Here is a 12515-nt window from a genome sequence, read left to right on the forward strand (position 1 = left end):
GAGAAAACATATTTATCTGTTATGTATTACTTGGTGAAGAATCTTATAAAACTTTTGACTCATCTTCCTGTTGACAAGCGGGCAACAAAAATTTCTCCAGTGAGCACAGTAACAACTATCTGATGACTATTTTGCTTGTATTTTAAAATAGCATCCATGCTTTGAGATCTTGCTTACAGATATTTAAGCCGAGGAAAGTTCTGAGAAATCTGTTACAAACTCACTGCCCCTTTCTTCCACATCGTTAAGTTGTTAGTTGCTTTCCAACTCAAAAGTATGTGTTTAGAGTGCTTAATGTATTTGTTTTTTCTGAAGAATATCAAATAAAGGCACTTCAGCATCAATTGAAGAAAACATGTTTACAACATATATACTTCTCTTGGGATATAAAGAACTATGCTTAATTTCTTCACTAGTTTTTTTTTTTTTTAAGGATTTATTTTGCTTCAGGTTTATCTAAAGGAAGTTATAGCTCTCTAAAGAAAATCCCCCCCTGTTATTTTTTTGAAAACAGGTTTGCTTATTTAGCTTACTTACTTACTATAATTTATTTGAAGTCATTGCAGCTCAAATCCAGAGAACAGCAAAAATCAAATTTAAATCTTTAAAACAAAGAGTGTTTGTCCAAAGTTGTATTCAGGACTTGGAAGATTGAAAATGTAAAAATCAGATACGTTGAATGCTAAATTTAATTATATGTCTTTCTTCTCAAGTAAAAAGAATATTTTTTTAGCTAACTTTGGAAAACTGCTTGAATTTGTAAAAAAAGATGTGTTGGAAAATGAAAAAGTTTCAGTGTAATTGGCGCTTTATATCTAAATTATAGCTCAAAGCAATACCTTTTTTATGTTTAGTGAAATGAAAATGTAATTGTACTTAGTTATTTGGCCCTGCAGTTTTGCTGCTTTTTATGGAAGGAACTATGTCCTTACTTCATAAATTATTTTGACATACAGTAACATTTTGCCTACTTGAAATAATATATTCAGCTATTCAGTGGCTTCAGTGGTCAAAAGATACATATTGATCACTTTCTAAGTGCCAAGTATTATAGCTCACTATCTAGGTTGCTTCTCTGATCTAAAATACTTAAAATACAGGTTATTTATTGTGACATAAATATACCTTTAAAGTGTACCTGTAATAGTATTTTCTTTTAATTTACTTAGCAAAATAACATTTTGTTAGTTTCCTCCTTCTCAGTTTTTGTGGAGTATATCATTTTTAAATTGGCTGCTGTTAAATGCGGAAAATGGATCAAAAGAGTAATTTTAAAACATACTATAGGGCTTCCCTAGTGGCGCAGTGGTTGGGAGTCCGCTTGTAGATGCAGGGGACACGGGTTCGTGCCCTGGTCCGGGAGGATCCCGGATGCCGCGGAGCGGCTGGGCCCGCGAGCCTTGGCCGCTGGGCCTGCGCGTCCGAAGCCTGTGCTCCGCGGCGGGAGGGGCCACAGCAGTGAGAGGCCCACGTACCGCAAAAAAAAAAAAAAAAAAAAAAAAAAAAAAACATACTATACTGTGTGGATAGCATCTGCTTTTTACGAATTGCATACAAAGACAAAATCCTAAATATTATCTCTGAGTGTGACTGCTCGAGAGCCTCAAATAGTGTCAGTATGTCATTCTACAGAACATTACATTCTTTACTGTTTTTTGAAAAATGCTGTAAAAACGCTTACTGAATATTTCAAATTACTCTTTCTCATTTATGTTGTTATAGTTTAAGAAACATGATTAGTAGTTTCAATTCAGATTGAAATCAAAATTAGATATATACTGAATAAAAGTATTAAACACTTAAATGAAACTTTTAATATTTGTTAATTATCCAGTATAAAATTACTAAGACATTCAAAAACCATACAGATGGTCACCACATGACTTACATCGTAGTTACTTTTAGAATTTGAACAACTTTAGGGATTTTTTTTTTTTAATGAAGAGGAAGGTACAAATCAAAATGGCTCAGAAAAATAAAATGGAGTATATACAAGAGTAGAATACGTTTTAATGCTTAACACATCGAATACATTTTTCTAAAACAAAAAACTTTAAAATGTCCACATGTTTATTTTCTTTCAGAGGTGGAGAAATAGTTGTCCAAGAAAACACTTTTCACAGTTGAAGGAACTTGGAGGTTCTGTCCCAGTGAAGTCCCGGTGGTTTTATTTAAGGCAGCTTATATTGTAGATTCGTTGTCAAATATCTTATTTTTTAAGGTCTGTAGGTTATGTTGAATAAAGTTCTCTGTGCCTTGAACTTCAGAGAATCTGGAGTCGCTTCTCCTGGTAGACCAGTTTTTCATTTTTATTGAATTCTGAATCGTGTCTGACGTGAAGTAGTAAACTATAGGGTCAAAGCAACAGTTTAAAACAGCAATGCAAAGAGTGATTGGGTACATGGTCCTTACCGCTGTTGCCGCTGAGCAATTAACAAACGTCTGTGTTCTCATAAGAGAATATAAAATAAGGTTGATGTTGTAAGGCACGAAACAGAAACAGAATATGACCAAATGTACAAAAATCATTCTTAAAACCTTAGTTTTGTTTATTTTGCTTCTACTTAATGTAAGAGGTTTATTTAAAGTTCTTAGCACCATACTAGAACAAGTTACGTTTAAAATTAGAGGAATAAAAAATCCCACTATTTCGATGAAAATTACAATCCTTGAGAGATATGTTTTCCATGTGGCCTCTGGGAAATTTTCAAAGCAGGCTTCTGAGGTATTGTTACCCTGAGAGTGGGTAGACTGAAAAAAAACTGCTGGTGCACTTCCTCCCATCACAGTTAACCATACAGCAATGCAAACGATTTTTGCATTTCGTTTGGTTCTTAGAGTCTTTGACTTAAATGGGTAGACGATTGCCAGAAATCGGTCGGCACTAATACAGGTTAAGAACAGAATGCTTCCGTACATGTTGGTATAAAACAGCATCACTGAAATTTTACAAAGTAAATCTCCAAATGGCCAATTCCGTGTTGCAAAGTAAAATATCCTGAAGGGTAAAGTAAAAACGAAAAGCAAGTCTGACATTGCCAAGTTAATCATATATGTTGTTGTTTCATTTCGCACTTTGAGAGCGCAGATGAAAATGTATATGGCAACACAGTTGGATATTAACCCAAGCACAAACACCATGCTAAACATGCACCCGTACAAAGTGTACTTAAAGGAATCATCATAGATGCAGTGGGAGCTGTTATTGCTTACCATTATAAAGGCACGTCCAGTTTACAGTGTTGAAGTCCTTTGGTCAGCTGCGGTCTCCTTTGGTATTCAGATTGTGACCCCTTTATAACCTCCAATGTATTTGCAAATCCTTTGGATCTTTGCGTGATTTTATAAATATTTCTTTTTCCTCCAAAAGAGACATGAAATTTGTTGCTGTAAAGTTTCCACTTGGTTCTTCAATAAGAAAATATTTTCATTTTCAAATCTCCAGAAAATCCGTGATTCCAGGGCTACGTTTAAAAAACACAGTCAGTGAATGAAGCCAATCCATTGGATTATAAATTTTAAATAAAAGCTGTGTTCTGAGATGAAAGAAAACTATTCGTCTGGCAAACTTCAGTTTCAGTTGTTAAGATGAATATTCCAAAATGAAAGTTTCTTTGTGCTCCAGAATGTTTAAGCTAAAGTTAGCAATCTTATTTTGCTTTTCAACGCAAAGTTTCAGAGACTTAAACATTCCCAGTTCGGTCTCATTTACTTCTTGCTCCTTCCTTCTAAATGAAGTTTTCCTCTTCCGTATTCCTGCAGTGGATCCCAGATGGTGGTAAGCAGAGGAGTCTTTCAAAGGTTCTGAAATAAATTCCTAAGCGTGTTAGCTCTTGCTGAATCGCGGCCTTTTCCTCGGTTACCGGCTGTATTGTGAGATGGGCTTTCTCTGAAGAGAAAAAGAAAGGCGTGCTAGATTTGTAGTATGACATCACAGGAAGAAGAGGCTGGACTTGGACAAAGAAAGGTTTCAACCCAGTTTGTTTGCAGTTCCTTTAATCTGATAACGTGTCTGCTGGGAATACACCTAGGAGGCTTGCAAAGGGCCACTGACTGTTTAGCTGAGCAGTCTGCCCATTACCTCTTTTTATGCAGAAATGCCTCTGGAATGTTGGCCACCTCTCAGGGAGTTTTCTTTCTTTTCTTTTTTTTTTTTCTTTTTATTCTTTCTTTCTTTTTGGTAGTAGTAATTGAGAGAGGACAAAAATCAGTATGTGATTGCTTTTGTGTTTTGGATATGACTTTTTTTTGGAACTAAAATGTGTATGTGTATTTATAAACTGAAATTGTTAGTGATATCTTAATATGACATTTAAAAAATCTGTTTACTGACTGTATAAGAGAGAAATCGAATCGTTAGTTATAAAAAAGATTTGAGTTGAGAGACCAAGTTTTGCCACTCTTGGCTTCTGTTTTCCATAATTGCTCCTCAAGATTTAATTTAATTCCCATGATTGTGAGTGGCTCCAATCCTGGATCTCTTTACTTTTTGATAAACAATTTTCTCACATTCTTACCTCTTTCCTGTAAAATTAAATTAATATTTTATAGCACTTCCAATTTTTTAAATCACTTCCACCAAAGAATAAACTTTATTTTATTTTTTATAAATTTATTTATTTTTGGCTGTTGGGTCTTCATTGCTGTGCGCAGGCTTTCTCTAGTTGCAGCGAGCGGGGGGCGGGGGGGGGCTACTCTTCATCATGGCGTGCGTGCTTCTCATTGCGGTGGCTTCTCTTATTGCAGAGCACAGGCTCTAGGTGCTCAGGCTTCAGTAGTTGCAGCATGTGGGCTCAGTAGTTGTGGCACATGGGCTCAGTAGTTGTGGCTCACGGGCTCTAGAGCACAGACTCAGTGGTTGTGGCGCATGGGCTTAGTTGCTCTGCGGCATGTGGGATCTTCCCGGACCAGGGCTCGAACCCATGTCTCCTGCATTGGCAGGCGGATCAAAGAATAAATTTTAAAATGTTTATGTTTGGTGTGGTATTAATCTTACAGAACAAAATTGTGTCTTTTAACAAAAATTTTTTTCCCTAAATTCATTGAAATAAATTTTGGAAAATAAAAGTTATACTACTTGGCTAAGTTTTAGGTTTGGAATTTTAATTCCCTCCAGCCCTCCCTTTACCCCTCTTAATATGACATTAACTATGTATTGGAATATGGGTCAGATTTTGTTTTCATTTAAAAACTCATGTGAGTGGTTTCTCTCTATGTATTTAAAGTATACTCATTTTTTAAAGCCCAAAGAAATCAGAATAAAGTATGTGTGGGAAAGGGGTGGTTGAATGTAGATGTTATTTCCTCAGGGATTGAGGATATCACAACCTGTGGACACATACATGTTTCTTTTATTTTAAATTACCATTTTTCAGAAAAGGCTATATCCAGTTGTGGTTTACTGTTATTATTTTTTAGTTTGGTTTCATTTGGGCTGAAGCCCTTCCTTTCGAGTATCAATTAAGGAAATTTGAGAAATTTAAGAGCAGTTTATTTTTCTTTCATAAATTACTTAGCTAATTTAAAACTAATATTTTTCAGTAACGTGTTTTGTGCTGATTTTGTACCTTTTTAATTTGGGCTTCACTCTCATGCTTAGCAACTTTTGTTGTTTGTTGATGAATCCCCCCTGAATTATAATCTATTTTTGTTGTTTTGACTAGGAAATTTACCTATAATCAAGTGACAGAAAAAAATATGAGTATTACTTACAACCAATAAACTTAAAACCTTAAGGGCTGAATTTCTTTGTATCATGTTGGTATGGAAAAGAGGTAGTGTGTGTTCATATAAGAAGACAGGTGGATACCTAGAGTAAACAGTAATGAAGAGAGTACTTAATGAGCTTGTGTTCTTACTGGAGAAAAATTTCTGTTATAGTTTCTCAGTAATCGACTTTCAGATTGATAATCTCTTCTCTAGTCATCATTAAATAATGAAATTTAAGCAGTTATATGCCCTGACTTTGTTTACTTTTACCTTCATTTTGAATATGGCATTGTCGCATAAAACGTACTAATTCTACATTGGAATATTCTTCCACATGTTGATGATGTCATTCACTTGACTTAATACTTAACTGTTCATTTGTCGTTTTTTCATGTTTGACTTACTGGTGCTTAAAAATAGATCACTGTTCGTTGAATTAAACTTTCTGTTATTATCAGTATATTAGTATATGTTTGTATTTCCAGTTTTACACAATGCTTGACCCTTGGTGGATACTCACATGTTTGCTGAGGCATGAATTATACTGATAAACTGGAATTTTATTGAGAGTTGTTTCTACTGAGGAAGAGCAATAGCAGAAGGACTATCTGTTTTAACAGGAAGAAGATCATTGAATGCTAGATTTTTCAAGACATTTAATTTGACTTCTAATTAAGGAGCCAAAGTGAAATTAGATACCTTTAAAATTCCTTAGGTTAAGATTTGAGAACCGTAGAGTAACTGCTTACAAAAGGGAGTTAAATGAATCCAAGGACTCGAGGATATTTAATAGTTGCTTTTGTATGTGATAGAGACCAAACCAGTTTAGTGTGAGATTTGTATACTTCTAAAAGTTAAGTCTAGGAATCAGTTGGTTTCTTGAATGAGTTTTTTTAGGGGGTGAAATAACTACAGCTGATTTGAAATTTAATGAATCTCATTATATAACTCATCACTTTACAGATTTTTATTACATCAAGATGCCAGGTCAATAACCAGCTAGCCTATAAAGTACATGTTTTATTCATCACTATAGTAATGGTATAGTTGTGTTTTAGTTGTGTAACTAATTTTTTGGTTATCAGTTTGAGAGAGAGTATTCTGTTAACTATTATGTGTTTAAGGATATGAGTAACTTCTGAGTTCTTATCTAAATTTCTGCTACAACTGTGGCTTTGAGAAGGCAAGAAATCTGACTTTTTCATACCTGATTGAAAATAGGCTTTGGTCTGTCATACAGAGTGAAGTAAGTCAGAAAGAGAAAAACATATACTGTATGCTAACACATATATATGGAATCTAAAAAAAAAAAAAAAAAAAGTGGTCCTGAAGAACCTAGGGGCAGGACAGGAATAAAGATGCAAACGTAGAGAATGGACTTGAGGATATGGGGAGGGGGAAGGGTAAGCTGGGACAAAGTGAGAGAGTGGCATGGACATATATACACTACCAAACATAAAATAGATAGCTAGCGGGAAGCAGCCGCATAGCACAGGGAGAACAGCTCGGTGCTTTGTGACCACCTAGAGGGGTGGGATAGGGAGGGTGGGAGGGAGACGCAAGACGGAAGAGATATGGGGATATATGTATATGTATAGCTGATTCACTTGGATATAAAGCAGCAACTAACACCATTGTAAAGCAATTATACTCCAATAAAGATGTTAAAAAAAATAAAACATGGGCAATTTTTCATCAAACAAAACAAAACAAAATAGGCTTTGTTGAACACCTGTTATAAACAAATAATGTGTAAAGTGGGCTCCTCAGCCATTCTTCCTTTCTGTTCTTTTTCATATTGGTTATTTCTAGCCTTGACAGTAATACCAGTTTTATGTTGTCCCTTTTTTATTTTCTCTGCTATCTTTTTAGACTAACCCTGTCACTCTTATCTATATAGTTGTTATGGTGTCTTATCTTGTCTTACTTCTAGTCCCACTTTTAACCCAGCCAGAATTCAAAGAAGAAGATTGACTCTTTGACAGATATTAATATCCAAAGGCATATGGAAGAATTAATCAGTAAGATTCTAAGCCACTAGTAATCCATTCCCAGAACAAAATTTCCATGATCACTTCTTTTTACTGGTTTTGCCAGTGTGTTCATTTTAATCAACTGATTTCACACTCTTGGAAATTTTGAGGACTTCCTGTCAATGCCAGATGTTACCAGTGCTGCCTCAGAAAGGTTACAAACAAAGCCCGGAACGACTGACTCTACAAAATGACCCCCTTTAAAGCCAAGCCTTTTGTTGTTCTAGTTTTTAGCTAAACAGAAGTGGACTGTTTCAGGCTGACCAAAAAAAAAAAAAAAAAAAAAAAAAAAAAAAAAAATCAAAAAAAAAAAAAAAGAAAGAAAGAAAAGAAGTTGCTGGCTTGTTGTCCTGGTTAAATGGATAGGTAAATAGGATAAGCACATTTAAGTTATTTTTCCTGCTTATGTTATCTTTATCTTTGGTATGCTGATATTTATTTGTTTATTCAAGAGCAAATATTTACTGAGTGCCAACTGTGTGCCAAGTGCTCTTCTAGGTGATAGATGTATAGCAGCAAATGAAACAGAATTCCTGAGCTTATATTTTATTTTGGAGAGACAGGCAATCAATAAACAAGCAGTTATACAGTTGGCCGTATGGTGATAAGTTCTCTGAAGAAAAATACATTCAGGAGGAAAAAGGAGGTATTCTATATAGGGAGTTCTAAGAAGGGCCTGTTGATAAGGGGACACATGAAGAAAGACTTGAAAGAAGTGAAGGAATAAATCATGTGGGTATCTTAGAGAATTAGCCTTTAACTGTTAAACAGTCTTATAAAAGGCTCTTCTCAATCTGTATTTCCAGCCTCATCTTCCATCACTTCACTCACCAGGTTCATGTCCCCAAGATTTTCATGGCAATTGGAAATCTCTAAATAGTATTTCAATTTGATAAAATTCCGCATGTCTGTTTCTGATTTTTGTTTTGCATGACACATCATGAAGTGGGAGTTTTGTTTTGTTTCGGTTTTGGCTACTTGACAGTGTTCTTCAAGCTGAATACTTCTAGGAAACTTACTATCTTAAATTAACAGGATCCCCAGGTCAATAGCTGCATTTCAAGTCAGATCCCACCCTGACTTCTGTGTCCCTGTGCAACTATTAGGTTTGTCTTTTTCTCTTGATGTTTCGGCTAGTACCCTATTACCTCAAGGGACTGAATTTTCTTCTGCTGAGTTCAGTTTCCCAATAGCAGTGACATCTGACAGCCTATATTAACTTGTTGATACAACTGCCAGTTAAAAAATGTCACTCGCCACCAGGTTCTACAAGAATTAAGTCCTTAGCCACTGTAGTTGTTGACCTTTAGCACCCCCTGAAAGGAGTTCAGGGCAGAATGAGGCGCTCTGTGCTCTGGGAAAACTGGCAGAACAGTCCTTCAGATAGTTAGATATTTTCAGGGGAAATTTTTTATGAACCTGGATTCTTGCATCTTTCCATACTTAGAAAAGCACGGAAACCATTAACTAAGATATGTGCTCCTCATGACTAGCAGCAACCTTCTACCAAAATGTGTGCTTGGTTGCAAGTACCACCTTTGCCAAAATCACATATATACTGACCTCTCCCCTTACCTCTTCAGAACAGTTTCTCAGAGCTGAGGGGTTATCTCCTGGGCTGTAGACACTGAATAAACTTGACTCACAGCTTTTATGTTGTACGTTTGTTTTTTTGTTTGTTGTGGGTTTTTTTGGTTTTATTTTGAAGTAGACACAACTAGGTCAGCTTTCTTTACTTCTGTTAATTATCTATCCTACATCTGGTTGAATGGACATCTAGGACCTTAAAGGTAGTTCTATCCCACTTGTCTTTTTTCCTTGATAACATGGTATCCTAAGTTTGGATCTACCTTCAGATTCTTGTCACCATGTCTGTCCTTCATAGAGCCAACTCTTGGCCTTACTCTCATTTTCTGACATATGACCATTATCCAGCCCTACTCGTGCCTGGAACCATGACCAGTTTTCTCTGACTCAACTCCATTACTTTCTAAGCACATGTGACATCATTCCATGAGCTTTGTTTTTTAAATTTTTTTTTAGGAATAAATTTTTTATTTATATTGTAGGAGAGATATTATTAAGGCTCTTAAAGAGCAATAATAAGAGAAATAGAATAAAATTAGCAGTAAAAAGATAATATAACTCTACTACTCTAATAAATCAGCTGTTTATAATTTTCCAGACTAAAAAACTTTTAAAATTGAGATACAATTGACATATAACATTATATTAGTTTTGGGTGTACAACATAATAATTCAATATTTGTATATATTGTGAAATGGTCACCACAATAAGTCTGATTAACATTCATCACCATACATAGTTATAATTTTTTTTCTTGTGATGAGAACATTTTTAATCTTTTAGCAACTTTCAAATATGCACTACAGTGTTATTAACTGTAGTCACCGTGCTGTATCTTACATCCATGACTTATTTATTTTATAACTAGAAGTTTGTACTTTTTGACCCCCTTCACCCTTTTTGCCCACCCTCCACCCCCTGCCTCTGGCAACCCTCAATCTATTCTCTGTGTCTACAAGCTCTTTTTCTTTTTTTCTTTTTAACCCACATATAAGTGAGGTTGTACTGTACGGTCGTCCCTTGGTGTCTGCAGAGGATTGGCTCCAGGATCCCTGCAGATACCAAAATCTGTGGATGCTCAAGTCCCTTTTATAAAATGGCATAACCCAATCAGCTGTTTATATCCATAGGTTCCACCTCCCACAGTAGGGAAGGCCAACTCTATTTATCTTTGTCTGACTTATTTTACTTAGCATAGGGCCCTCAACTAAGAGACACCTGGCAGCCTGACCTGGGGACAGTGTGCAGATTCACATAACCACCATCATAGACAAATATACTGAACAGTTGCATCATAGAAGGAAATACACTCACATCTCTCCAGCCCCACTATGCATGTCCTAACCCCTGGCCACTATTATTCTGCCCTTTATTTCTAAAATTCTGTTATTTCAAAATATTATATAGATGAAATCAAATAGGCTTATCTTTCTTCTCAGCCAAATTCTCTGGAGATTCATTTAAGGTACTACATGTATCGATAGTTCATACCTTTTTATTGCTGACTAATATTTCATAGTACGAACGTACTACAGTTTCTTTAACCATACACATATTGAAGAATATTTCTGACTATCACAAGTAAAGCTGCCATAAACATTTGTGTACAGGTTTTATATAAGCATGAGTTTTCATTATTCTGGGATAAATGCCCAAAGAGTGCAATTGCAGAGTCGTGTGGTTATTGTGTTTTATTTTGTGAGACTGCCAGATATTTTCCAGAGTGGTTGTACCATTTTGAATTCCTATCAGCAATATATGGGTGATCCAGTTTCTCTGCATCCTTGCCATTGTTTGGGATTGCCACTATTTTTTCTTTTAGCCATTCTGATCATGTGAGGATAGTTCATTGAGGTTATAATTTACATTGCCCATCAGGATGATGGCTAATGGTATTGAATATCTTCTTCTGTTTACTTGTGATCTGTATTTCCTCTCTGGTGAAAAGTCTCTTCATGTCTTTGCCCATTTTCTAATTGGATTGTTTGTGGGGTTTTTACCATTGAGTTTTGAGAGTTCTTTATATATTCTAGATACTAGTCTTTTGTTGGGTATGTGGCTTGTAAATAATTTCTCCTAGTCTCTAGCTTCTTTTTTCATCCTTTTTACATGTCTTTCTCATGGCAAAAGTTTTAAATTTTGATGAACTCCTGTTTATCAGTTTTTTATTTTATGGATCATGCTTTTGGTGTCAAGTCTAAGGACTCTAGATCCCCAAGATTTTCCCCTATGTTTTAAAAGTTTTATAGCTTCACATTTAATATTTAAGTCCATGATCCATTTCCAATTTATTTTTGTACAAGGTTTGAGATTTAGGTCAAGGTTCATTCTTTTTCCATTGATTTGCTTTTGCACCTTCATCAAAAGGGAATAAAGAACAGTTGGAACAAATAGATGTAGGATTTAAAGTAACCACGTCAATAACTACATTAAAGGTAAATAGCCTAAACCCCAATTAAAAGGCAGAGATTGTCTGAGTGGATAAAAAAGCAAGACCCAACTCTATGCTATCTACAAGAAACCAGTTTTAAATATAAAGGCATAAATATGTTAAAAGTAAAAGCATGAATCAAAAGTTTAGGTGCCTGGATGGAATTCTGAGGGTAATTCTAAGATTTGTACTGTGGGTGATTAGGTGATTGATAAAATTTAACCAAAGAAGATATTGAAGGAGTCATAGCTGATTGGTGATGAGGGTAATAAGTTCATGTTAATGTTTGAACATGTTAATATTTGAGTTGTTTGCCACATATACGTGTAGAGATCCAAGGTATCTAGTTGGAAATACTGGATCTGGAATTTGAAAGAATAGTTTTAGTCAGAAATGTAGATTTAGGCATAACTAGAAATATAACTAAAGCCATGATAGTGGCTCAGCCAGCATATATATTGGCAAAAGGATCCTGAGAAATATCAATATTAAAGAAGTAGTGAAGTTGAATGGGAAAGAACTGTCAGAAAAGTCAAGGCCTGCCCAAAACTTTATGTTTTGTATTCTAGTTTCCTTTTGCAGGGTAGAATGGTCTTATAATGATTTGGCTTAGGATAGTACAAAAACATTTCCTGTAATGTAAGACCAATAATATTTCTTAAAATACCCAGAAAACAATAGCAATTCCTGTCTTCCACTTCCCCTATTGTTAATTTTTCTACTAGCACTGGAGAACTTGTACGTACTTGGATAA

The 12515-nt window shown here is 35.2% G+C and overlaps 2 protein-coding genes across 2 annotated transcripts in view; one reads left to right on the forward strand and one right to left on the reverse strand.

Moving 5' to 3' along the window:
- RB1 (RB transcriptional corepressor 1) overlaps positions 1–12515 on the forward strand; it is a 126677-nt gene that overhangs the window by 87684 nt on the left and 26478 nt on the right. The gene's annotated exons all lie outside the window — the stretch shown is intronic.
- On the reverse strand, positions 1889–3751 carry LPAR6 (lysophosphatidic acid receptor 6). The gene has a single exon (XM_024755425.1). It carries the CDS (start codon positions 3214–3216, stop codon positions 2182–2184), a length of 1035 nt encoding a protein of 344 aa, XP_024611193.1. The 5' UTR covers positions 3217–3751; the 3' UTR covers positions 1889–2181.

This window comes from Neophocaena asiaeorientalis, unplaced genomic scaffold (assembly GCF_003031525.2).
Source record: "Neophocaena asiaeorientalis asiaeorientalis breed wild unplaced genomic scaffold, Neophocaena_asiaeorientalis_V1.1 scaffold59, whole genome shotgun sequence".
In the NCBI taxonomy this organism is placed as follows: Eukaryota; Metazoa; Chordata; class Mammalia; order Artiodactyla; family Phocoenidae; genus Neophocaena; species Neophocaena asiaeorientalis.

Coding starts and splice junctions, on each gene's coding strand:
- LPAR6 (XM_024755425.1), bottom strand. CDS start 3,216: ATGGTAAGCAATAACAGCTCCCACTGCATCTATGATGATTCCTTTAAG.